The sequence below is a fragment of the Simochromis diagramma genome, unplaced genomic scaffold, assembly GCF_900408965.1.
Source record: "Simochromis diagramma unplaced genomic scaffold, fSimDia1.1 OVJJ01000344.1, whole genome shotgun sequence".
Lineage (NCBI taxonomy): Eukaryota > Metazoa > Chordata > Actinopteri > Cichliformes > Cichlidae > Simochromis > Simochromis diagramma.
Window position 1 is genome coordinate 5,050,407 of NW_024387375.1, and position 27,804 is coordinate 5,078,210.

At 42.4% G+C, this 27,804-nt stretch overlaps 1 protein-coding gene across 2 annotated transcripts; it reads left to right on the top strand.

Annotated features, from left to right (window-relative positions):
- Positions 1 to 990: 990 nt before the first annotated feature.
- On the top strand, positions 991 to 26,781 carry LOC120719815 (collagen alpha-1(XXVI) chain). 2 transcript variants are annotated; one of them, XM_040009325.1, is made up of 14 exons: positions 991 to 1,514; positions 1,664 to 1,786; positions 2,370 to 2,467; positions 17,316 to 17,377; positions 17,482 to 17,587; positions 18,150 to 18,257; positions 18,397 to 18,534; positions 21,137 to 21,211; positions 23,607 to 23,659; positions 23,752 to 23,814; positions 24,241 to 24,276; positions 24,359 to 24,403; positions 24,491 to 24,575; positions 25,458 to 26,781. In XM_040009325.1, the coding sequence occupies exons 1-14, from the start codon at positions 1,339 to 1,341 to the stop codon at positions 25,583 to 25,585; spliced, it is 1,296 nt and encodes a 431-aa protein (XP_039865259.1). In that variant the 5' UTR covers positions 991 to 1,338; the 3' UTR covers positions 25,586 to 26,781. The 2 variants fall into 2 exon arrangements, with proteins under 2 accessions (XP_039865259.1, XP_039865258.1); XM_040009324.1 differs by having other exon boundaries at positions 993 to 1,514; positions 2,364 to 2,467.
- The last annotated feature ends 1,023 nt before the right edge of the window (positions 26,782 to 27,804 follow it).

The window sequence follows — 27,804 nt, forward strand, 5'->3', positions numbered from 1 at the left end:
CTTCTCTTGTGCCCATATGTTGATTTGGATGGGATTTAAATGCCACCTTCACTACATCTGCTCCTTGCACCTTCACCTTTTCTCCTGCCTCCCTCTCATTCACACACACAAAATATATTCCTTCTTGCTTCTACTCACTTTTTTTGGTCTTCTCTCCAGTGCATACCTCCACCTCTCCAGACTCCTATCTGCTCCCTGCTCTTACAACAGATCACACTTTCATCTGCAAACATCACAGTCTACTAGTCTCATTACATATATGGAATTTTCTGTAATTTGCCTGCAAGTAAATTAGTACATCTGTGCATATTTTCTGTGCAGTCAAAAGACTCGTGGCTCTGTTAATATTCAAATCCCTAATTTGGTCATGATATGACAATTACTTCATTTGTGTTATGTTTATATTTTGAATTCTGTGGATGTATAATTTGCTTTCCGGTGTTTCTGTTTTCAAGGGTAGTGATGTAGCGAGGTCAAACATTTGTTCAGATCCAGATGCCATTGTTGTGAATACAGCCTTAAAATATGCATCTACCACGGCAAACGTGTGCAAAATGTTCTCTTTTAAATTTTTATTCCTTTTAAACGAGAAACTGACTTTATTCTCTTTGTAGAAGCTAAATGTCAATACAACATGTAACCAGATAAAGAAAACCCCAGTTTGGGGCTTCATTCACAATCTTCTCATTACGTGATAAAGTACTGGAACTGTGGATTCTAACAGAGTTTAGTCTCCAAAAGAAAAGCAGCCTTGTTTGATAGAGTGATGAGAACAGGCATATTGATCGTATCTGTTACCCCAACTCATGCAGGCTTTAAGAATTTAGACCTTGTGGTGTAGTCTACCACACTGTAGCGTCAATAAGGGTAACCAAAGACATAACACAAGCCCATAAGAAATGCGTTAGCGCTCGCTAATCACTTGTGGCCATATCGTTCACATTATCTTATATGAAGACAGAGCTCGTGGTTTTCAATCGAGACCAGATGCGCTTTTACGCACTCCGTCTCCAGCCCTCACACTCGGCGCGCTTTTTACGCACACTGGATATTTGACTCCTCGGTCCTCGGCACCATGTCAAACGTCAGAAACGCAAATTATTCTAAAGGAAGAGGTTGTGTGCCATTCATTTCGGGCTCTTGAGTGGGAGGCCGGTTGTTTTCTCGTCGTGGAGAAGGGATGACCAACTCGTTAATGGTTTCAGTGGGATTTCCATAGCTTTTCTTTTTCTTCTTCTTCCTCCATTCCGCTTCAGTAGAACTTCGACCAAAGAGGGATTTATAACTTCGGGATTTACTTGAAAACCGCGGATATCTCTTTCAGGGATAAATCAAACAATGATGCCTCTTTCTTTTCTCTGCGCGTTCTGCATGTGGATAAGTTTAGTCTGTCCATCGCTGGGAACGGGCTTTGTTTATCACTTCCCGGGCATCACTTTGCAGCGGCAGCGCATCAAATCGGAACAGAGTGGCGTCACGGGACCGCCGGGTACTGGATCCCGAACCCAACTCAGGTGCGCACACACTGGAGGGGTTGTAACGATTTAACGAAATTTATTGTGAAAACAAAACGGATCTATTGCGAGATCATTGCTCTCTCTCTCGCTCTATTTCTCTCTCTCGGTATTAATCACGATAACATCTCTTTTATTCCGTCTTTTAGGAACTGGTGTCAGTACACTGTTTTCAAAACAGTGTCTTGTCAGGTGCACAATGGGACTGAAACCACAGTGCAGAGAGTGTTTCAGAACTGCCGGTGGCCCGGACCCTGCTCCAAAGTCATCAGGTATACTTTTGACTCCAGTCAAGTCAGATTCTTCACTGGTCTGTGATGCAGATGCAACTTTGCTTTTTACAATAAATCATGAACGCGGGAGGTGCTGCCTGGTGGCTGGGGCAGATTTAGTGAATAAGTGGCTTCAGGCAAATTTAGGCATGGAGCATCTTTTGTGAAACACTTACATCCCTAATCTGGCTGAGAATGTCTGCCAGAAGAGGATCTTCAAATAAAGTGATACTGTTAATGCAAAACAGCAGAAATAATTGTCTGAAAGTTAAAGTTCTGCACACATATTTATGTATGTATGACTGAAGCACCACCCACACAGTGAAATGAAGAGTTTCCACTGAAAAAGGCACTGAACCTCTCTGAGAGGTACAAGGTTGCAAAGGGAATTATGCGTAATTGTATTCCTAATTCAAAGCTTGCAAGGCTCTTTGGTTCTTTATAATTATCCCCCCCCCACCACCACCACCACCACCACCTCCATTGGGGTTGGGGTTATACCAGAAAGCAAAATACTTCATGTTGTATGTGTGTTTGTGCATCACGTGTCCATAAAGTCAGAGAGTGTCTGTTCCAGCTACAGGACTGTGATCAGACCGTCATTCAGGACTACCTACAAGCAAGTCACTGCACTGGAGTGGAGATGCTGTCCAGGATTTGTGGGAGAAGAGTGTCGTGAAGGTGAGTTTCTTCCTTTCTTTCTTTTGCATGATGCAGCCTTGCTTAGACTTGGACTCGAGGAGCTGTAGGATTTTATCTGAGACTAATTTTCCCAGGGACTGAAACAAAGGCCATGTGTTATGCCTGGACCCATCTGCATCTTTTTAGCAGAACCATGCAGCTTTACCCACATCAGTTTCTCTTTTATATGTTTGCTGGTGTAGTCGGGTAGGTCGCTAATCCCGTGTGCCATATTGTGCGGCAGTCTTGATACAATTGTAGAGTTGCTTTGAATTAAGACTGAAAGCCTGTGTTGGGTTGCTTTGGGGAACTGGGACAGCAGGAAATCAACGGTTGAAAGAGATCCTGTACACTCTGGTTTTGTACTTCTTTCCTTTTTTAAAACATTTTTACAGCCATGCATTCAAGACGCTTCAGTGCCTGGAAGGAGGATTAGAATCACATTCTCTCTCCTTGTGTGTCTTTTCTGTCTCGCTACCATACACACACACACACACACACACTGATGTTACTCTTTTAACTGTAGTCAGCAGCAGAGGCAGCTGTCTCCCTGAATATCCTCAGAGCTAATAAAGTCAGAAGAATGAATGAAAAAAGGTCAGAGGAAGGTCCAGCAGAGCAGCTTGTAAAGTGGGTGTCTCGATTATGGGCAGCGCTGCTCCAGAATGCCACAGACCGCAGACTCCAGGCCCAGTAAAGACCAAAATCTTCAACCAGAGGCAAGTCACTGCAGTCAGCCTAAAGAAACAGTGAATGAAAGGAGGTCTGGTGCAGGACTGCATTTGACATGAAGTGTTTCAAAGAAAGTCTGAAGCTGCACTGGCTGAGACACAACTGTTTTAAAATGCACACTCATTTGAACAGATTTTGAATGAAATTATTAAGTACATCCACCAGCTTGGTAAATATTATGGGGAGCTGGCACAGCCTGTCAAAATTAGTCCAAGATTAACAATTACCTCAAAGAGCATGTCGCTTATTGGTCATAATTACCCCCACCTTGTTCCATTTTGCAGGATTATTCATTGTTGCCCTTGGATGGGCAAGATTTCCACAAAAACACATTTTCGTACAAGTGGAATAAACACAGAAATGATTAGAAATCCTCTGGAAAAAGGCTTTAAGATTAGCTGTATCCACCGAGTCTGCGATGCCAGAGATTCTGGTTCACTTGAGACCAAAATGGTTGCAGGAGTGTGAAGAAGTAATCGGACTGTTTATTTAACGTTTGCTGAAATGTATTTGCACTTTCTAATGGCTACGGAGCAGCGAGAAAATCACCTCCATATGGTGAGACAGAGGGCCAGGTTGGACTCGGCGAGGAGACCTGAAAGGCAGGGGCTGATGTCACTGACAGTCTGTTTCACACTGAGGAGTGGAGGGAGAGCTGGCGGGGGTCGGTGTGTGGGAGTCAGGGTGCTGAAAGAGAAGAGAAGGAGAGAAGGAGAGAAGAGAAGAGAAGAGAAGAGAAGAGAAGTTTATCTTTCCCATAATCCAGCTGCCCAGACAGCAGCGGACCAGAGAGGCCACTCTGTGAGAAAGTGGCCCCACTGAGATTAAGGAGCATGACACTCCTCCTTAAGGTCCTTGTAACATACGTGACCATGTTAGGATCAGGCTACACCTCTGAAACAAAGACTTCTCCTCATATAGTTTTACACCCGCCTTACCTCAGAAAGCATAGCTGCGAGGAGCAGGGGAAAGGTCAGGAAGCACGGCTGTTAGCAGTGACAGGAAAATCACATTTATGCTTTTTCTTGCAGCATTTCTGGGACGTACATGAAATAGCTGCTATTATCTGTAACAAACAAATAGTTTTGGAAAGCTAATTAATCAATCTAACTTTTTTATGGCTCTTGGCGTCATGAATTTGGTACGACCACCTTTGTTCTTCAACACAGACGGAACTCGTTTAGATAAGCTTTCTTATCATTTCTGTAAGCAGTCTTCGGGAATAGTTCTCCAGGCTTCTTAGAGGACGTTCAGAGCTCTCTGTTAGATGGTGACTGCCTGTTGTTCTGTTCTGCATTCCTTCAATAATGCTGAGGTGTGGGTACTGAGGAGGCCAATCCGTGACTGATGGTGCTTGTTTGCTTGTTTTTCTATCCAGGGATGATTTTACTCCACCGGCAATGTGTTTGGGATCATTGTCACGCAGCAGAAAAATGAAACCATAGTCAATTAGAAGCTTTCCAGATGGTGTTTCATGGTGGACCAAAATCTGATCTGAATCCATTCTGATTAACTGACATCACTGGCTGGTGACAGAGCGTCCACCATACTGTACAGATGTCTGTAGACATTCACCGCTGTATGTCGCTCCTGCCCACCTCCGTACATCCTAACAAATTCAAGCGAAAGTTACCTGTTGCTACTGATTTTCAGTCCATTTCTTGCGTAGTGTTTCATCCCTCAGCCTTTTCCCTCTGTTTCCTTTAATATGAATGGCTTCTTGACAGCCACTATTCTACTGCAGTCATTCCTGATGAGGCTTCACTGAACAGCAGATGGGTCATCTCTCAAGTCTTGTGTCAGATCTTCACCGGATTTTGTTTTCCTATTTCTCAAGAACATAACTTTCAGATAGTGTTCATCTGCTGTACATATTTTTAGTTTTTCAGACCTGACGCTTCTTCTTTCATCCTTCTTTTTATCCTCCTCCTTCCCACTGTTTCTTTAAGGACACGCTGCACACCATGCTGAGACATGCCAAGTTTTCAATCAATAGTTCTTTTAAAATCACCGTATTGGTGAAAAAATACTATTTTGTTTCTGTCAAACTGTGTTATCTTTGGCATTTTTCGTGGATTCAACTAAAGAAATGGGAACAAATGATGTTTTTGCTGCCAGTAACAAAGAGCCTAAAGATCCCATTTAAAATTGGTTCTTGGTGAAGTACAAGTACTGAAAATGAGGAAAAAGTAATCAATGTCTACAGTCTGGAGAACTCATGCTCAAGACCGCTTTAAAAGATGACAAGAAAGTCTAGCTCTTTGTAAGAAAACTATAAAGAAATTAGGGTAACTTGAGACACTTGCATACTGCTGTTGACCTCTTTGGTTGCGCTCGAGTGTTTGAGACACAGACGAAATTTACTGTCTCTCCAATCAGTGTGTCAAATGTCACAACTTGTTCTCCAGCCAGCAAATAAGACATAAATAAGATGCTGGAGTAAGTGTAGGAATGCCATCTCTGCTTTCCAGTTGCTGTTCTTGTAATGTAATTTACACAACAGCTTTGAGTTGCTGAATGTCTGAAAGCAAGTCGCGCGTCATGTTTGAGAACTCCTGACGTGAGAAGTAGTTATGTAGCATAAGTTATGACGCGTTTTGTTTTTGCATTTTGTTGATGTTGTTTTGGGGCTCAAATAAGCAAGATGTAACAAGAATTAGAGGATCAGGTATGCAGATTCACTAGATCGGTTAGCTATTTACACTGCTTCCAGGCTTTATGTTACCCTAGGTTAACCATCTTCGTGTCACAGATGTAAGATATGGTATCAGTGGTCTCATGTTACTGTTGGCAAGGAAGCAAAAAAAGCATATTTTCCAAAATATCACCATGTTCGTTTAACTGCAGACCATTTTGGCTGATGATAGGAGTCCGAGCACTCATCTTTGAGTCTGTAAGTCACTTGGGCGACACTGAACATGAAGCCCTGTGTAGCAGAAAACTGCCGTTGGGGCACAGAGCCAGCTGTTTTATTGAGAGGAAAGAGGACAGCTTTAACCAATGAAGATGACATCAACTCTGGTTTTGGTTTGATGGAGTTCTGGCTCGACTTCAGAGGCACCCGAGGCCCTCAGAGATGTACAGACAGAGGACCTAGAGAAGGCGAGAGTCAAATTAAGGCAGACTAAGATGTAAAGATGCTTGTTTCTCTAGTTGTTTCCTTTTTCGATATCCTGAATCATTTTCCGCATTAAATTAATACATTACTGTCTTTTCTTTAATCATCACTCTTTATCAAATAATCTCAGAGTCATTAATGAAGATGACTTGGAGCTGCTGTGAGTGGAGCTGTTTTATGCTTGATCATATTCTATTTAAGGCGATATCATTCATTCCCCGACAACAGAACAAATAGAAGCTTTGGAGTTACATGCTCAGTTGATAGACAGAATAATAAGCAGTTTGACAATTTACTACTTATTTAATCAACATTTTAAGCAAAATAAATGCAGAGCACCACAGACTTTCACCCCTTGTTTGGAAATTTGATTTTTTTTCTCTCATGTGAAACTAAACTGAGGGTTTTTGTATTTTGGACCCTAAACTTGATTATATCACCAAGATCTTTAACATCATTTTACCTCTAAACACTTTGTTTTTGTATATATCTCTCTGTGACAACCTTTTAAGACTGAAAACAATCCTGAAGCTTGCAGCCAAACTCTAGGGCCAAGCTGGTGTCAGAGTCTGGATTTTTGTGCGTTTGCTAATGGAAAATGGGCGTTTTCTCGCCGCGCTGACACCCTGACCCGTCAATATTTTTGACAGCCTGGTTTGTGCTGGCTGTGTACCGTGCATCTCAAGATTTAAACGCTGCTTTTCAGCAGAGTTATGCTAACGCATGACGGCATGGAACACATTTAGGAGAAATGTGTTCGTAATTTCCTTGCCCCCTCCCCTCCACTCTGTCACAGCGGCACCCCGGCACCTATCTGCACACATGATCATATTTACTGCAAGGATTTGGGGTTTCCTCTATGTATGGGGAACATAATCCTAAAGGAATTAGAGACAGGCCCTGTGCTGATGAGAGCGGTGACCTTTGATCCTGTGAAAAAGCTCAGGAAAAGGGGGAAAAAAAGAGGGGGGGGGGGTGTTCACTTTTTTTGAAGCAAAGTTAACGATGAATTTCATTAACGTGGTGAAAAGGTGTCTGACAGCTCCGGATGTCAAATGTGTTAACTTGTTAACGCTGCAGCCATAAAGTTGCTAAAGTCACTGTTTCCCCTCTGCAGCTAGATGAGGAGGAAGTGTGTTAAAATGCTTTTTTGGAGGGATTATCTTGAACACCAGCAATATTAAATATCATTCAGAAATAGCGTCAGATTTTTTCCATTTTATCATCCGCTGTCATCCCCGTGCAGGCCTTTGCTCCTTTGCCCTCTCTTTTTCTTGCCACTGCTGGGCTCTTTATCTTCTTATTCCTTACCGCTTTCCACTTATCTGACTTCCTATGTCCTTTAGATCTCCTGCTTTCCTCTCCTTGGAGTAAAGCGATAAAACAGAACCGTGTCCCACATGTGCTGCCCTAGACTGCAGCCTCTGCAGAGTGAGGACTTGACTGATGTCTCTGTTACATTTCAGGTTGCACTGAAATATAGGTCAGAGGGTGCCCTTCGACTTGCAGGGAGCTATGGGATAGCGTCGCTGTTCCTGCTCCTGGTCTGATCTGCCTGATGGATGATGCTCTGTTCCTGCTCCTTCTGCAGTTTTTCATTCATTTCCTCTTCTTATCAGCGGCTCTTCCTGCCTTTCAGTGATATCTTAACATATGTCCCTCTATCTGTCTGCAGCTCCACACATCTGTTTATTGAGAGCTGTGCAGGTAAAGTTCCCAAGGTCCTAAAAAGGCTCCTTGAAACGTTTCCACAGTCATGGTTTCCATATCTGAGATTTGGTGTAAACTGCAGATTTGTTTTACGGTTTTGTTGGAAGCAAACATATTTGCTCACTGGATCAGGTTACGCTCAGAACGAAGGGGCTTGTATGACATGCTGCTCATCAGAAATTAAGAGCTTCTGGTAAAAAGAGAAAGAGAGCGAGGGGATCCAATACCGCTTAAAAACTGAGGTCTACCCTCGACTTTAGAAGATGTTGTAACACACAGATTCTAGGTGTGTCATCAAGGGAGAATTGAAGGGGAAAGGGACCTGACTAAAAAAAGTTAAAGAGGGAAAATCAGTCCAGTGTCCCACTTGCAAAAGGGACAGAGGCCAACGCCAGCACTGCTACAGGTCGTCTGCTCTCTCTAAAGGCCGACCACTTCCTCAGGTGTCAGCGGTTCTCCTCTTAAACCCAGAAACTCTGTACGGAGCAGACCGAGAATGACTCCAGCCTGAGCAAGCCAGCTTTGCCTTATCAGGCTCTGACCTCCACTGAGAAACAGCAAAGTCTGACTCAAGTGTTGCAGTGTGGAGTGGAAGCACAGTGAAACACACCTGCCTTCAATTAACCCAGCCCAAACACAGCCATTGGCTCACAGCAATTGTGAAACACACAAACACAAACATATAGACACACACACCCAAAACCACTTGCAAATCAGTGCCAACTGCCCAATGTGGTGGAGAGTTAGCGCGCAGATGATACTCTTCTGTTACACCGTCTCTATGGTTTCACGTGAGCAGTAATAGAAACAGTTCAGCTCAGACCCACTGATGAATGTAAATGAATGAAAAGACTGAGATCAGTTGAACTGAATGGTGCACGAGTACAAAGCGATTCAGTCTGCAGCTACTCCAACACACAGTCTCTCTGTAAAGATAATAAAAAAACATTACAGCAAAAACTCTAAAATATGCGACATAAAACCATGAAAACATAAATACACGGTGCAAATGATTCATAAAATGGCTCGGGTAACGGTTGCAGAGCAAAGCTTGCAATGAGGTAGTTATAATTATAGTTATAGGTCTATGGGGGCCTCTTGATGGACTGATTAAGTGCGTTTGTAGCTCTTGTAGTAAAACTGCCTCTGAGCCTCGAGGTCCGTGCATGAAAGGCTCTGTAGCTTTACCAGATGGGAGCAGTTCAAATAGACTCTGGCATCAGTGTGCAGGGTCCTTAAGATGCTGGTGGCTTTCCTGAGGCGGTGTGTGTAAACAAATAGAAGTTCAGACTTTAACTTTCTCCTTTTGAGAAGAAAAGAAGTCCACTCCACCCAGAAAGGTGATGGGGAGGTAGTTTCTGAAGGCATTCGACCACCCAACGAGCACAGCCAGCTCTCTGTTTGTTTACCGCACTCACCATTCGACTGGACTGTGTGAGGATGTAAGCATTCACAAGGCAGGCAGAAAGTGCAGCTGAGGCTGATAAGCTGCCATTTCTTTTGTAGGCTTTTGTTTTATTAACCCAATTATTGAACATAATGATGGCAGTAAATGAAAAGTCTTTACAAAGGTGTTACAGTTGATCCTTAGAGGGACATAAATGTCTCTGTGAAATATCACAGAGAGACGTTTCAGACCAAACAGGAATGAACTCCCCGAGAAAGTCATTAGAATACATCCTTCTGCTGTGAGCGTGAACATTTGCACCAGATTTCATGAAGAGTCCGTCCAACAATGGACATCATTTCTGTCAAGCACGTCCGTCTTTACTGCGATGGACTAACAACCTGTCCAGGTTGTAAATAAGTAGATTGATTGTTTTTCGTCTTTATTTTATAGTTCCATCCATCTTACAGTGCTTCTGCTATAACCTGTCACCTCTTTCTCTGTTTCCACCCTTTCCTCCTGTTCATTAACTCTTAAAGAAACAACATTTGAACCTCAGAAATGTCCGTCTCGTTTCAACCGATCACTCTGCGATCATTTCTCTGAGCAGCGTCATCTCATAGCACGACGATGGCTTTGTCTCTGTGCACCAGCAGGCTCATCCGTCTCCAACATCTCAGCGGCGGCGCAGCAGTGTGTGCTGCGTTGGCTGACGAGCCGGGCGATGCGGCACGATGATGGGATGGCGGCGGATGCGTCCTGACAGCGCGAGGGAAATCACTGAAAAAAATGGGTTGTTTTCTCAGATTTGAAGAGATTCATTTTGATGCGTATGCCTGCTGAGTAGTAGCATTTCGAGAGGGAGAATGTCAGATAAATACCAGCTCATCATTGTGGTTTTAAGGTCCATTATTTCGCCATCACAACATCTCCTTCTACGTGCAATAACGGCACCGTGGACCAGACGCCAAGTATCTGTACTCTCATAGTTTTTATGGTTTATAGAAATGGTGTGTGGCCTGTCAGCTGGCATCACAACGAAAAATGCTAAATGGTCCCACTGTGGACTGCGAGGCATCTAGATTTTCCAAAAACAGCCCCATTCACCGTCCACCAGCCACCGCCGTCAAAGTGGGTGTGTGATTTAGTGAGTGAGAGCTTGCGGCTGGGCGAGTGTGTGTCTGTGTGTGTGTGTGGGTGTGTGTGTTCTGTGCCAGCTGTTCTTCATGCCAGCAATTGCTGACCACTTGCTGGCTGGGTCCGACACACAACAGGCCTCTGGGACGCAGCCAGAGGCTGTCTGTGGTCTGCACAAACGCACACATACACAAACACACAGCCTGCGTGCACAGTTGTCTGTTTTTCTTGGTGATGAGAGTCTTAAGATGCTCCAGGAAGATGTTTCGGCGTATCCCCACTCTGCACTCCCCACACATGCAGACAGAACTAACATTTAGTGGCGGTGAAAATGACCGTCCCCAGCCGTGTGCGTCATGGTTTGTTTTGTGGCTGAGGTTGTCTCTGTAGGTGTTTGTCCAAAAGAAAAAAGAGAACCTGCAAGAAGGAGATTTGTCTTTGATCTATATCCATGTCTAATGTAGGAAATGTAGCTGTCTCAACACATGCTATGCCCGCAGTTTGACTTCCATGATTGCCAAAATATCCTGCGCTGTCTTGCACCGCAGATCAAACAATGGGGATGATTCATTAAACCAGTTGTAGGTTTCTTGTTTTCATTCTTTATCTCCCGAGAGTATATGAACCTATTTACACTCAGATCTCGTCCTGGGGCGGGAAGGTTTGATGCTGCGAAGTCAGCTTCCTCGTCTCTCACTTCTCAGTGCCAGACTTAACAGCTGATCTTATCGCATAAGACCAACGACAGGTTTGCTTCCACAACATGTTATTTATGTTTATGCAATTCATTTTCATGGTGTATTTTTGTGTGACTTTAAGGTAATTAGGTAATGTATGTTGCTAAAAAATGTGCTCTTTTAATTCCATCGTGAATTCAGAACTTAGCGAGGGTGGTCATTGCCTATGCAGGTACCCTTTGAAAAACCCAGAAACTAAACACCTTTATTATATAATAATATCTGATAGGATGTAGCATCTGAATCCATGGAAAAACTGCTTAGGCTCAAACTCCCTCTTGTCTTTGGTGCAGAAAAGTTCCCTGTTTTCTCAGTTTGTTTTTTCTCCTCACAAAAGACAACATGATCCCGAATCTTTCCCACGAGCCGAGCACGGTCCAAGAAAAATAACCTCGGCTTGTGTTGCCATAGTGTAATTATGGATCCAAACAGACTCTATAGCTGCGGTCCCCGCTCTAAACATCAGCTCGATCACAGCGGAAGTTTGGTTTTCTGAAACCAACGTAATTAAATTCCAACTCTAGAAACAGAAATCCCGCCCACCACCTTTCGGGAACAGCAAGAAAAAAAAAATTTCTTCTTCTGGTTTACATTTATGGTAAATTGACTTAGTTCTGGTGTTTCCTGTGGTGAGTGTTTATAACATAATGAGATGTGGCTGGTTTATTTCTGGTCCTAGATGGAGGCGAGATAAAGACTGGACATGTTAGCTCATTAGCAGTGAAGAATGGAGCTTTTAAGGCCATACTGGGCGAGGCAGAGACACTCATTCCTGCAGCAGCTGACAGGACACAAGTGTCATGCAATTAGTTCACAGAGGCCTGATATAATGTTGAGCAAATCTACCCTCACTGGCCACTTTATTAGATACCATGCTAGCCCCATGATGGGCCCTCTTTTACCTTCAGAAGTTGATCAAGTCTTCGTGCCATAGATTCACCAAGGTGCTGGAAACAGTCCTGAGAGATTTTCGTCCACACTGACATGATCGCATCACAGATGCTGTATATTTGTTGCCTGCAAATCCATGATGACATTCTCTGGTTCCACCGCATCCCAAAGTTGCTCTATTGGACTGTGACCATAAAAAGTCTGCAACCTCAAGCAACTGTGGATGAGAACACCACAGGTTACAAGAGGGTAAATCCCAAGATTTCTCAGCTTCAAGGTGAACGACTGATGGAACGACCTACGAGAGTGCAGGACATCAGTGACTGACATGTGACCTGGTAGCTGTAAGCGATTTGCTGACGCGCATCGTTATGAAACGGACTCCTGGTCGTTTTCCACATTCCAAGGTCCTGTTGCCTAGGCAACACGTATTTACTAACAGGTCATGTGTCAATCAATGATATCCTGCACTCTCATTGGTAGTCGTTTCAATAGATCACCTGGAAGGTGAGAAAAGTCCAGCTCAGGTCTAGCTCACTTCACCTGTAGTTGCTTGAAGCTGCTGAATACCAGTAATTTCCATGGAAATTTAAAGACATTAGGTGTCTTCATAAGACAAAACAAAAACACTAAGATAACCTTTTTTCAACTTGCTGGTGTCTAAAGTGTCCATGAGAGCGCAGGATGTTAGCAATCAGGCAGCTGTGGCTCAGTAGGTCGAGCGCTTTAGCTCTTCATAGTTCAATACCTAGCTAGCTTCTGTAGTCTACATGTCGTATGTTTGGGATGTAGGTGTGTGAATGTTTGGTTAAAAGCCTTTAGACATAGAATAAAGTAGTGTGAATGGACGGGGGTTGTAGTAAAAACGTGCTTAAATAAAGTAGGAAAGCATTATACGAGTACCAGGCCATTTTACCATATATATGTGACAGGGTAGTAAGGGTTACCTAGGCAACTGGAGCCTGGAATGTGCTTAGTGACCAAATGTCAGCTTCAAGGCGACCTGTGTGGGAGCATGTTAAGCTTTTCGTGTCATGCAGACCTCCTGGTCTCATTGAACACATGCTTCAAAGCCTCCTGATGCACGCTGGGATGACAGATTTTTCCAATCCAACTAAGACTAATACCAAAGACTGTTTAATTTCAGTTTATTTTACTCAGTTTTGTATGCACACAAATGCTTAAGTTTTCATCTTTTTCAGCACTCTTGTTTTTATTATTTTATTCACGTGGCCTCTCTGAATAGTCACCGCCAATTTTTGTTTATTATTTCAAATCTGGGCCCTTACAGATAACTTTACTCTCAGCACACTTCAGCCCCATGTGTCCTCACTAACCAATCAGAAGCCAGGAAATCTCAGGTAAATTCAGGAAAACCAACTTGGCAGATTCGACACGCAGTTATTACTGCTTTGAAAGTGCATGCGTAAACATTCAGATATGTAGACATGTAAATATCAAATATAAATGAAAATGTGCACAAAAATAACTCTGTAACCCTCATAAAGACATCTTTGTATATCAAACGACTTCTATGCTTTACAGAGGTTTTATATCTCTTGGTGTTCATTTTGCTTGCCTCTCATTTGTGGTTGTTACACCTGTCTATTGCACTCAATTTGCATTAATTAAAGCTCTTTTTGTAAGTTTCTAACTCACTTTGTGTCACCTGCTGCTCTTTCTAGACATTCTGAGTCTCTTTTCCATTGTCTTGCATGTCTTTGTGGTTGTTTGTTGGATTTACTAGCACTTCTGTTTGAAGTGTTAACTATCCCTTTGAACAGAGGATCGGCAGCAGGTGTTTACTGACCCTTTGTGCACAATAGGTTCATTCAGAAATCCTTCTTTCTGCTTCTAGGTGACATGAAACTGTCTGCTTTGCTGTGGCACTAAAGGAAACCTCAATTTTTTTGTGCATGTTTCTGTGCCAATCCATGGTATAGCTTTTGAGAGACTTAAATGTGAACGCTCTGACCCGTTCCCAGACAGAGATGAGCTCTAGTTTGGCTGAAAACTAAATGTTGACACATCATCACTGATTAGCTCCTGGAATGCATCACAGACTGATGTACTGTATAATAGAGGAAGAGTGTCAGAGGGTGGAGACTTCCTCTGGGCTGATGATGAGTAACTATGGGGGGAGATGAAGGCATATCATCTCATCAGTCCTTATATTGTGGAGCCCATGATTGCCCACAGTCTCACTGTTGTGTTCTTCTTTCATGTCCTTAGAGTCTCTGAAGAAACCTCAGTGCTTTCAGTCACAACAAACAGCTCATGTGGGGTCAGCGGTTGAGCAGCTTTCAGTATTTTGGTTGATACATTTTGAGGAATGTGTTTTGGGTTTAACTTGTTGATTGTTGTTTCCGTCTGTGGCTACACTCCAGGGTAAAACTCAAGATGTTGAAATGAAGCATTAAGAAACCTCACCCACGCTGTTTGACACGGCGCAGGACTGGGCGTACACAACTGTGGACTCACAGATGATCTTTAGGCGCTCGCCGTGTCCTATTTTAGTAAAGCGCAAACCTCAGCGGCTGCCATTAGCACTCCGCGTGCTGCGGGCAGACCAGAGCTCGTTTGGGTCATTTTTGTTGTTGCATTGGCTATTTTATGAGCGGCAGTTGCTCCTCGTTATAGGTATCCCTGCTATGACCACAATGTGGGTGGGTCCCATCTGCAGGACTGACAGCTGACATTCCACACTTCTTATGAGCCGTGGGCTCAAGGAAGGCTTGGATTTAAAACAAATGCAGGGCTTTTCTTTGAAACTATGTTGTTCTGGGGTTTTTTGCATCAAAGCTAATGTAGTCTATCCAAAATTGCTGCACAGCCAGAAAATGTATAAGTAAGCCTATCTGTGGTTTAGTGGTGGCTAAAATGGTGCAACCTGTGTGTGAGAAAGAGGACCAAAATAGACTGAAGGTAACCAAAGCCAAAACCACTAAAGCAAATACACATAGATATTTTGCAGGTTAAGACGGCAAAAAGAAAATAACCTAAGATGCCAGAAAAACTTACCAAACTGACTTTTATTGACAAGTATTATTATCTTGTCATTCAATGGCACATAAAAATGTCTTTTTGTTGTTCCTGCTTGGCCACTTAGTTCCAGGGTATCGTTTTGTACCTCTGCCTACTAGAGGTCCAACATGCTTTTTGAGCCTCAAACCACAGCTTTGGCATTTTAATAATTTCTGTCCAATTTAAGACATTACGCAAAACCCTCTCAAAAATCTTTCAATTACTATCCGCCAACTCTGTAACCATCACGGGGGACGTCTTATATTGTAAACCATGAACTCAAATGGGTGTTTGTGCTGGTGGCTCAGGTGGTAAGGAAGGTCTTTTTATCATAAGGTCGCCAGTTCAACTATAATTCGTTATATATCGGTATAAAAACCAAAGTTACAAAAGAAAATAATCTGCAATACATTACCAGTTAAAAGTCACTATACTGAATCAGGAAGTAGTAGTTAATCTGTACTTAAGTTATTAATCCAGGTTAGTGATCTGGCAGATTTCTATGAAACAAACCTCTCAGAGATTTGTGTCTCCAACTGGTCTTAAACTGGGAATGTTACAAATGTTACGTGAATGTGTAAACCACTAGACTGTGGAGCCACACTTTGTTACTAAATCATTGTTTTGGGATAAGTCATCAACAGCCCAGTGAGAGGAAACCTAAACCACAAACACAGCCCTGACTCTTCCCCCCATAAAGACTGACATGTTAATATGAATAATAAAGGTGTTTAGTTTCTGGGTTTTTCAAAGGGTACCTGCATAGGCAGTGACCACCCTCGCTAAGTTCTAATGCACATGCTCAGAAAACAGCTTCACAGGTTACTCCTAGTAGGCTTTCAACTGGTTAATATCTAGCTTGGAGATTTCACTCCAAATTTATCAATTCCAGACTTCCAGACAGATTTATTTTAGAATAAATGTTAAGATACTGTCCGTCCATCCATCCATCCATCCATCCATCCAGTTGTCTTCGTATCCAATTCAGCACCAGGGTCGTGAGGGTGGCCACCTGTCACAGGGCGAGTGGTATGATACACCAGGTTTTAAGTCTGTTTCATTACTCCACCTGTTTCAAAAATAACCCCAGCGCAAGATTTGAGTATAAAATACAATCTAACTCAATTTTTAAGAAAATGCTGCAACAGATTTACAGAAAACATATGAAAAAAGTGATGATTTTTGCCCTGCTCCACTTCTACAATGAGTCCGGAGCCTTTATTCTTCAGCACCAAACAGCAGACAGAGTCAGTTAGAGACCATAGATGCTGAACACCGTGGACCGTTCAGCAGCTAAGCTGGAGCTTTCTGTTAAGAGGTGGTGGAGACCAAAATCAGAGCTAAACAGAGAGTGAACAGTAAACTTCAATTCACCAAGCCGACACAAATACGACAAATGAAGGATGTTTCTCTGTTTCTGTGGTAGAACATTTTCACCACATGATTTAAAAGCTAAACACTTTGTCCACATGATGACTTGTCGTTTCTCTCCAGCGCCTCCAAGTGGCCAAACAAGCTCACTGTGAGTTAATACATATGCAGTGTTGTGAGCGTTTAGAGCAGAAGAAATGCGTACTCTAAAATAAACCGAGTGGGTGACACTGCCTCAGCCTCTGAAAAACACTGGAGCTCAGTGGCAGGGTGAATCTGATTTATTTGGCACTAGATGTTGATTTTGGCTGCGGGCTTTGTGTGTTTAGCTTTCCGTGGGATAAGAAAACATAAATTAAAGCCAATATGTTTTCATGCGCTGCTTTAAATGGTTTGGGTATCTGGAGGAAGATGTGAGTGTGGGCAGACAGACAGAAGCACGCAGAGCTGCGATGCAAGCGAGAATTTCATGAGTAGTCCTGACAATATTTATTCCCTGAGCAAGTGACATGATTTAAGGAGGAATTCATAATAAATTCTCGGGTCTGGTTTGATGAGCATTGTTCTTGTGTATCTTGGCCTGACCTGCTCTGTGTGAGATGCTACCGATGGTGCCAGGATGAAAAAAAGAAACAGGAATGAAACAGACAAGGCGGAGAGGAGAGAATAAGGAAAGACAGATGGCGAAGAAGCAGCGTGTGTGTCTGCTGTAATGTGGAAATATGTCTTTCTTTCTTACAGAGTGCATGAACTGCACCAGCTTCAACGACATGAACAGCAGAATAAATGCGATAGAAAAAAAGGTAAAGAAAATCCGTCAGATCCATCCATCCTGACAGCAAAACGCTGTAAGTGTTTGCAGTGGATGCTTAACAGATGTGTCAAACATCTGCCTCTCTGTTTCCAGATCACACTCTTAGAAGAGGGATGCTCAGCTCTGCCCACAGCCAGTAGTTTACCGGGGGGCTCAACGGACAATGAGGTGGACACATCCCGCCCCACTCTACCACCAGGTGAAAACACATTCAAGTGCACTATTTTGGTCATATTTCAAGGGAAAACTTTCTTCCTAAACCTCTTGGTTTTTGGATAGTTGAATTGATGAACCAATCAGTGTGAAGATACTACTCTGGGCTTTATAGGAAATACTGTTAGTCATTCTTCTGGTATTTTTACCTCCCAAACATTAGTCAGGGAATCAAGTGAATGTAAAACCGATTAATCAATTATGAAAATAATCAAAAAGTGGAAAATTTGTCTCGGAGCAATCAGTGTTTTTTTTATTTATTTATTTTTTCTCTCTATCATGTGTTGTGCATGTGTTCTGGTGTGATCTGATCTGGTGTGTATACCGTGGAGAGGAGTAAACACGCAGCGTGGTGTGATAAAATTTATACTTTCTGGCCAGCAACCATCTGGCTGCAGACAGAAAAGGAATTAGATGGAAGATGGAACGAATTATGGCGCTCAAGGTTTTTGATAAGGGTTTTTTTTGTCCATTGTTCTTTGTGGAGTTAGATGATCACTTAATTCTGCTTTTCACTCATAACCGTCTCTTTCTCTCTCTCTATTTAGGAGCATCAGGAAACAGAGGGCCTCCAGGGCCAATGGGACCTCCAGGGCCTCCAGGTTCTACAGGACTTCCAGGTCTACCAGGGTCTCCAGGCAGTTCTGGACCTGTTGGTAAAAAAGCAAAAACATTTAGCAGTCAGTCTGATCATTTAAACATGGTTTGGGAAATTATTGCTATTGAGCTGTTTTATTAAAAATTTAACTCGTTCTTGTTTAAAGCTGAGCTCGCTTATTTTTCCTTGATGCTCAGGACCAAAGGGAGAAAGAGGTTTTCCTGGAGAGATCGGTCGACCCGGCCCCCCTGGCCCACCAGGTCCTCCGGGTCCTTCGGAACCGAGTCCGTTTCCTGTCAGAAACCGGGGCGACGTTTTTCACGTGGACCATCAAGGTAGGCGATTCCAAGTCAAATGTGCTATTTCACAGTAACTTCGAGCTAAATTCTCCCAGATGGGCTCAAATGAGAGCATGATAGTAGAGCTTACCCATATGGATGAATTATGACCCGAGAACTATTGTAAAACCATTCGAGCATTAAGTTTTTGGACGGTCTGAATTGGTGCCATTACCTCAAGTCCATTTCTGCAGTTCATCCTGCACCGGGTCATGTGCTTCATGCTCACATATCTCATGTTCTTGTCAGGCAGAACATGAACCCTGGTCACACCGGTTTCTCTACATGGAAAATAGTTTAAAGGGGAAACAGGTGGAAGCACAGAGGCCGTTTTTAGAAAAAGACCCAAACTTGCAACGGAGAGAGTATTGTTTCTCTTCCCCAGCAGGGCTGGTATAGATTTATTTTAATTGTTTCCGTGTGTGTTTGCTGCTGCAGAGCCACTGTTTACTGCAACCTCGTTTAACACAGTTGGAAAGCGTTCATCTAAATCACAAGATTAGGCTTGGGAGTTTTAAAAAGACTCTTGATTATAAAATACACCGACTCATTTTTCATTCTTTGTTTCCAGTTTAGTACAAAGTCATGCATTTGTACACTCGCTGCACAGATCGACACATGCAAGGGTGAAGCTTTGGTATTGGATGTTAACATGAAAGCATTGCTTTTTTTTATCATTTGCAACATTTAAGTGATCATATCTTTTAACAAATAGGCAACAGAAGCGCAATACATATGTGAAAACATTACTTCTCTGCTGTTGAACACTTCACTTTGACCACAGGGAGGCAGTAGGAATCCATGGTATAATCATTACCTCACGAGGACTGCTGGCTCTGATTAGGCTTTTGGCTTTGTCTGCCTTTCTGAGCCCGGGACTGTGTCTGCGGGTCTGGAACTATGTAGATTTGGGTCTGTGGGACCATGTAAGCTGAGGGGGGCCAACTGGCTGTAAATCAGACCTAATTTGTTAGCTGTCAGCACAACAGTCTGTGTTTTGGGGGAACTGGCCACGGCCCCGAGCCAAAAGCTGGGCTGGCTTTGAACAAGGGAGGAGATAGTCTGCCACTCATGTGGAGTTTCTTAGGGAGGCAGCCAGGCTCAAGGAGACTGTAGCATTAGAAAATTAGTTCCAGAGGGAAATCTGCTCCATCTAGAGCCTTACAGTGGACTGCAGCCATAATGTAATGTCTCTACACGGGGGAAGACTGACACTGAACATATGTTGAAGTGGTGAGGAAGTGTGGCGTGGTTTCAAACAAAATTTATACTTACAAGTGTACTTTCAAATATCCAACATGTCGAGAACAAGACATGACTTCCACCTCATGCTTGCTTTCTATGAAGACAGATCATGTCCAGGCATTTGTTACTCCGTTAAATGGGACCTCTTTGAGATCAACCAGCTGTTCATGTCCATCAATGGCTCACAGGATGTATTCCAGCTGCTGACTGCTGGGGAAACTCTACCGTCTGGCTGGAGACCCCCTGATGTTTTAACTCTTGTGTAGGTTTGAATTAAACATCCTATCACACGACGTATAGGCTTTTTGATTCTCCAGCAGGGTAGCGGTACATGTATTCAACAACTGGACGATATACTGTAAATACAAACATATTTTTTAAGACGTGTTTGAAATGCTCAGAACACAGCAAATAAAACCTGGAGGCAGATCTGGTATCTTTAAGCTCTTTCTAAATCTGCAGGTACTTTTGTAAGTATATGGACAGTGACTCAATTTTTGTAGTTTTTCCCCATTTATAGCATCACAGTAGATTTTAAATCAAAGAGTCGAGATGTGATTGAACTAAAATAATTGTAATTTATAAAGATTATTTGAAAAATAGAAATCCTTCGCGGTCAATGAGTACCTCAAGTCTGGAACCCATGGACGTCACCAAATGCTGTTTGCGCTGCAGGACTTTAGTGCAAACACCTTAAGTTGCTGCTTGTTTGTTGGACTATCTGCCTTCAGGTTTGTCTTCAGTAACTGAAAAGCATGGCCTGTCAGGTTAAGAATAGTTGACTTGGCCTTTGCATTTACACTTTTTATGTCTAAATAAAAGTGTAATAAACTTGTAACTGTGAGGGTGTATCTGTTTTTATAATAAATTTGCTCCAGTGTCCAAATTGCAGGGACACGCTTTATAGTTGCCACTGAATGAAGCCTACTTCACACCAACATTGCTGTCTTTGTAACTCTAATAACCACAAAACTTCTGGCAAGCACCAGCACTGCAGTCATGGAAACTTTGGCAATTTTTCAGAGTAACTGACTGGTCAGTGTGTTGCAGCCGGTGAGTCACTTCAGTAGATTATTCACAGCGTTGATTAATGATGGTATTTATACAAAAACAGTTAAATTTTAAGTAAACGGGAAATGGGCCACAATCTAGAGGAAAATTTAAAGGACTTTATTAACATTTCTACTTTGCTGACGGTGTAAATATTTGCATGGCTGCATATTAGCAGATGATTTATTATAAAAAAAAAAAAACACTCCAAATGATAAGCTGCGGTGAACTCACCTCTTGTTGTTTCGGATGCTCAGTAGATCAGATGTTTATGTTTTCTAATCTGTTTTGTTTTCCCTTGCAGAGGAGAACCCCATCCATGCTGTTCTCCAGGAACCTCAGGTCATAGCTGGTCCTCCCGGTCCAGTCGGCCCCTCAGGTATGAATAAAAGCTGTTTTCTGCCCTCAGTCCTTCAGTGCAAACACATATCACCCAGGCACAACTATAGCAGGCCTGGGTGAGCAGGCGACGCATCATTGCTGTAGCGTCATGGGTTTGAGTCCGCCCCGGGCTGTTTTCTGAATGTCATTTCCCTCAATTTCCTGTCTGGCCTAATGAAGACCAAAAAAATGTAATGTTATCCAAACCTTCATTGTTTACATTCTCAGCACATTCTCAGAAAAAGCTCAGCACAGATTAGTACAACTAAAGCAAATCTTTCTTTTTTTGTTTTTGATGGTGTTGTGCCTAAAATATGAAATGTTTTTTTACATTAACCTTTGACTGGATCCCATCACTGGATCCAAGCGTGGATAGAATCAGTGGTGGAAACTGACTGAGTCCATTTACTCCTGTGTTTTACTGAAGTAAGATTTCCATGTACTTGTAAAGCTTCTTTTGGCCGTTCCTTGATTCACAAAGCGGGAAGCTCCACATGTTTGATTCTGCAGATTTTTACACCGGAAGCTCTTTTTGTGACTCAACCCACAAAGGATTTGTGTCTCCTCCTGGTATCAAATCAGGGATCTTTCAATTGTCACCGTTTAAACCGTTAAACTTGTTATGAATTATCAGTGCATGAGACAATAATACATATCTATACATATTTTGAGTGTACTTTCTAATATTAAACAAGTAAATATAAAATGCAGTTTTTCTATGAGGATTTCATTCTTTTCATTCAGTTTTCCCTATGTGAAAAAATTGCCAACTAAACCTAATAACTGGCTTTGTCACACTTAGCAGCAAGAACTGTAATCAAGTGTTTGTGATAACTGGAAAAGAGTCTTTCACATCGTTATAGACAACTTTTGGTTTTAATTCAGCCACAATGGAGGGTTTCCAAGCATTAGCAGCCTGCTTAGGGTCATTTGGACTTTGAATAGGCCACTTGGAGCCATCCAGAGGTGGACTTGCTTGTGTGTTTTGAATCTCTGTGCTGCTGCATAACCCGAATGTGCTTGAGCTTCAGGGCATGAACTGATTACTGAAAATTCTCCTTCAGGATTTTTTGGTAGAGAGCAGAATTCATGCTTCCATTAATTATCCATCAAACTACCATCAGCATGTTTGACTGCTGGTATGATGTTCTTTTTATGAAATGCTGTGTTAGTTTTATGCCAGAAAAAAACAAAAAAGTTAGCTTTTGTCTCATCAGTACACACAATATTTTCTCAGGGATGATCAAGATGTTTTTTGGCAAATTTGAGATGGTGATTTTTTAAGTATTGTAACTTGGAACTCTCCCATAAATGCCATTTTTGTCCAATCACTTTCTTATCATATGAACTCTGACCTGAACTGAGGCAAGTGATGCCTGCAGTTGTTTAGATCTTGCTCTGGGGTCTTTTGTGACCTCTTGGATGAGTCGGATGGGCTGTTGGAGTAATTTTGGTAGGTCGACCACTCCTTGGAAGCTTCACCACTGTTTTCTCCATTTGTGGATGAATGTGAATGGTTCTCATTGTGGTTCACTGGAGTCCCAAAACCTTAGACGTGGCTTCGGGACTCTTTCCAGACTGATAGACGTCAATGACTCAGCAGTTCTTGAGGTTTAATGGACGTGGCATAACGTGCTGGTGTCTGAGGTTTTTTATCCTTCTTCACTTTGTCAGACAGGTTCTGTTTAAGTGATTTCTTAATTTAACAGGTCTGGGAGCAATCACTTCTGGGTGTGGCTAGTAAAGTTGATCTCAGCTTTCCAAAAATGCGGTTAATCACAGTCAATTTATGATTTAACAAGGCGGGGTACTAACTTTTTCCCATAGGGCCAGGTGTGTTCGGATATTTTTTCCCACTTTAATAAATGAAATCATAATTTAAAAATCATCATGTTTTATTTACTCAGAGTGTCACTGGCCAATATTAAACCTGTATCACAAAAAAAAAGCCCTAACAAATCAGGAAGCGTGCAAATACTTTTTGACAACACTGTATTTGTAATGTTAGGTTATAGAATGATTCAAACTGAGCATTTTTACATTGTAGAGGTAAATACTTCTAAATACTTCTTCAGCTGCAGAGACAAAAAGTAATTGTTGTAACACTTCATAATGAAAACAATCCCGTAATAGCTCTGGAGTATAAGCAAGACATACTGCAGTTTTAAAACACTGATACAAAATGTCTAAGTGCGACTTGTACTCGGGGGTAAAAATGAGAAAAAGAAAAGATGGTTAATTATGCATCTATTTTAAACTCTGGTGAATCCCTCTCACAGGACAATATAATCCTAATATTGACTGCGTTAAGTTTTTACACTCTGAGCCCAGATTAAATATTTGCCATTCATCAGTTTAGCTCAACGTGAATGCATTTGTGAACAACTCTGCAGGTGCACCAGGAGAGAGAGGACGTGCAGGGATACCAGGTCTGCCGGGACAAAATGTGAGTGTCTATCACTGAGACTGCTGCACAAAGTAAACAGTTATGTATGACTGGCATCGCTAATCCGTGTCCTTCTCTTTGTCTGACATGAGGGCAAGGAGGGCCTCCCAGGCAAGCCCGGCAGTCCCGGCCCTAAAGGAGATCCAGGGGAGCGGGTGAGGCTGCTTTAAAAAAAATCATCCTCATTATTGGATTATCGGGCTGGCTGAGCATATTTGTTGCTGATGAGCTATCAAAATGCTTTTTGTTCTACGTTTTGTAAGTGGCCTTCGCTGTCATGCAATCTTAAACACATTAAAGGTGAACGAGCTTTTCTTCAAAGACTCACTCCAAGCCGTGACTAATCCTCTTCTCTCTCTCTCTCTCTCTCATCCAAGGCCAGGCCTCACTAATCAGGGCAGCCATGTCAGGTCCCCTCTGCAGTCAGCTCTCTACTGGGCCTCTGCCTTTAAACCTGATCCCCTTCCTTTACTAGCTTGATTTAAGATTGGATATCGGGTGAAGAGGCAGATTAGTGAGGGGATAAAAATGCAGGAATCTTACGGGTTTTTTTCTCTCTCTCTCTTCATTTCCTTTGCCAGGGACCCCCGGGTGCCACAGGCGAGCAGGGCCTACCTGTAAGTAGAAAATTATTCTGCTGCATAAAATACACACACACTCACACATAGATAACAACATTATTTCACTCTCTGCTCACAGGGAGCACCCGGGCCAAAAGGAGAGCCAGGAGAAGGCTTGAACGAGGTAAGAGGCGAGAGGGTGTTTTTTTTTTTTTCTCCTCCTGACCTCATTTGAAAAACTATCCTAAATAAACATGCCGGTGCTGTTCAGGGCGAAGCCGTGCAGCAGCTCAGGGAGGCCCTGAAGATCCTGGCTGAGAGGGTCCTGATCCTGGAGCACATGATTGGCATTCATGGTGAGGAGAAAAACTGCCAGACGGGAGAATTATTACATTAAAGGAACAAGTTGACATTTTGTGGAAAAAACACTTATTCATTTTCAGGTGGGGAGTAAGATGAAAAGACTGATACCGCTCCCAGGTCTGCCCCTTAAGTTTAAAGCTGCACTCACCTGCACTCACAACCAGCTGAATATAGAGAAAAGACTGGAACCGAGACCCTAGAGTGTTAGAGAGGAAATCCCCACCAATCAGATGATCCCCTATAAGCAAGCAATTGGCGATAGTGGGAAGGAAAAACTCTTTTAAAAGGAAGGAACCCCAGAACCAGCCTCAGGGAGAAACATGACCAGTTAGGATGAAGGCAAAGAGGAAATAAGGGTAAACAACAGGGAGAAAGGACAAAACATCCTGAAAAATGACACATTCACTTACACAATTTTAGGTACAAACATTAAGAGGTATGCACTGGACTTTCTCTTGATACTAAGCAGTTTTCAGGCAACCTGGATTTTCCTCCAGGTCCAGATAGTGTAAGCCATGTGCAATCCCTGGTTGCTAAATAATTAGCTTTAAAAAGTGCTTTAGTTTTCCTCTTTGGCTGGTCACGCACTCCCCCACCTTTCTTAGAGCTCATCATACTCTAATGTATGCTTATTGTTTTCCAATTCACTTATATGTTTATGTTAGTTAGTGTAATAAAACCTCCATTTTCTCCATTCTGGTGTCCAATTTGTATCACAGCCTACATGAGAACGGTGTCAGTCTTCTCTTCTAATTGCTCCAGAGAGCAGTTTAGATGAGGGATCCTAAAATATCAAATGATTCCTGTTAAGCAGTGTTTATAGATGAGCATTTTCTCGCTGATAGCTGTTTTTTAATCTTTATTGTTTTACGCAGAAACCTCTGAGGGATCTGGATTTGGCAGCGTTTCAGACCCGCTGTCTTTCACTGCCCTCAAAACCAAACGCCTTCAGCCTGTTCAAACTCCAGCACTGCGCGAGAGACAAAGACGAGTTGCCCTTTAAGAGGATCGTCTAATTTGGATGCTTTTGTTAGTAGTTGTGGAGGATTTTGCAAACTTTTGCATAACTGGATATCTGATTTATCAGATTCCTCATACCTTTTTTTTGTTAATGTATTTTTGTTATAATGGCCTTCTTTGACACACACAAAAAGTACTGTTGTAAAAATTAAGTTCTATACAGACATGAGATGTTGAGCATTTCTTCCATATAAAAGGCTCCCCCCAGCCTTTTTCACCCTGTTGCTGCGTGATCATAGTCTGCATAACCTCGGCAGAAGCACTTACATGTTGTTATACAATGAAATATCATCTCATAAAATGTTATGAGCCTTTTGGCATCTTTCTTTCCTCAGATAAAAGACTGCCTAGTAAAGGCATCAATTCCCTTGGCTGAGGTTGCAAAGCAGCTCAGAGCTGGACTGAAAATATACTATTAAGTGTCAAACATGTTCTTGGAATAACCTCGAGGTTCATCTTCTGTGCCTGTCCAACATATTTCTTACCCTCCTTTCTCTCTGTCTCTCTGCTGCTCTGCCTTGTTAATACTGAGGTAAGACATGACAAGCTGCCAAGAATATCTGCTTAAAATAAGGCTAGGTGAAATGAGTAACATCTGGAGGGGTCACATCTGGAAAGCTAAAGGAAGGGGATGCTGGAACCGGTGAATTTTAGCCTGGAAACAACAACCGCCGCCTGGCCCCAGTGCTCCTTCATGCAAATGCTATCAGGGGACTCTACTTGTCAGGGTTACATTGACTTCTTCATAAACTGCCTCTGAGATTTCTTTCTAAACTGATATGATTATTGTATAACAAGTCTCCGGGAGACCCAGATGTTGGTTTCTGAATAAAGCTCCGGCCTTGTCTGGTATTTGTTTTCTAGATTACAAGCTCCTTATGTGAAAGGCATGTTTGGAAATATGCTGGTGCGTTTTCGTGCCAAGAACTAGAGCTATGATCAATACCACTCTCATTTCTGTAGGTAAATATTAAACAGCTTTCCTAAGGTTAAGAAAAAAATAGCACAACTGGGGATTACGGTGCTGCTTTCACAATCTATCATCTGTTTGGTTTGCCTCAGTTTGAGATTTTACGAATTTCTGACAGCCACAATAATTTTCCATCTAGTGAAGAACTAAATGAAAAACTACAGCTCTGTGATCTGCTGACATCTTAATAAAATCCAGTATTAACACCAGTGGATTTACGCTTTTTGTGGTCTACAGTTTCACTTGTTAACAGGCTGTGAAAAATGTGTAACACAACAAAAGAATCTAATTACCCTCCGATCTTCCTATATCCCTGACACGGTGAAATGTAATAACAAATATACCTTCCTCATAATGGCTTTTATAACCACAAAATGACATTTTCACACTTCTTTTTTTGTACAGATGTAACATAATTTGTTTTGTGTTGTACAGATATAACATGCTAATGATATTTCAGGTGCTGATAGATGGATTTACTTAGTTTTTATGGGTAAGCAAAGTGTTTCTTACCGTAGCAGGCTGTGCTCACAGCCACACCTGTGTACCTGAGGTGACCATATACGTTAATCATACCACGACCTTTGTGTTGCTCACTGACTTTTGATGTCACACAAGTCCTGCTGCAGGTGCACCAGACTCACTGAGGTCTTCTTCTCAGAAAACAAACAAACAGCGATGATGTTGAGGTTTTACGCACACGCAACCATGACATTAATTTATTAGCCCTTTTAGAGACATGACGATCATGGTGACAGTGGAGGGATAAGCTACCAGTTGGTGAGTGGTACCAATCAATTGTTAACGTCCCAGTTACAGAGAGAGACCAATCAGAGACCCCAAACTGTGCATTCTCCAACCACTTGGTAGAAGCCTCCTTGGTTTCTAGCAGACTGATACAGTTACCTGTAATTTGCAATTGCCAGCTGCTCTCTGAGCTTTAGTGAAAGTGCTGAGGCACAGCTTTTTACTACCTCTTGGCAAGTAGTCAGTACTGCTTTGCAGACAAGTCGATGTCTTCCATCCAAACTAGAGGTGGCTGCTAGCAACCGCGCAGTAATAAGCCCCACAACCAGCTTTGTCTGGAAGCAACTGGCAGCATCCATACTTTTTTTTTTCCTATTGATTGTTGGTTGTATCACATCCAAAATGATGGGCAACTCTCAAGAATTGTGCACATGATGTGACGTGAGACATCTCTATGGGAGAAGAAGAAATCAAACTAGGACACA

Coding starts and splice junctions, on each gene's coding strand:
- LOC120719815 (XM_040009324.1), top strand. CDS start 1,339: ATGATGCCTCTTTCTTTTCTCTGCGCGTTCTGCATGTGGATAAGTTTA. Junction 1,787..2,363: donor CCCTGCTCCAAAGTCATCAG/GTATACTTTTGA, acceptor TGTCTGTTCCAG/CTACAGGACTGTGATCAGAC. Junction 24,404..24,490: donor CAGGAGAAGGCTTGAACGAG/GTAAGAGGCGAG, acceptor GGTGCTGTTCAG/GGCGAAGCCGTGCAGCAGCT.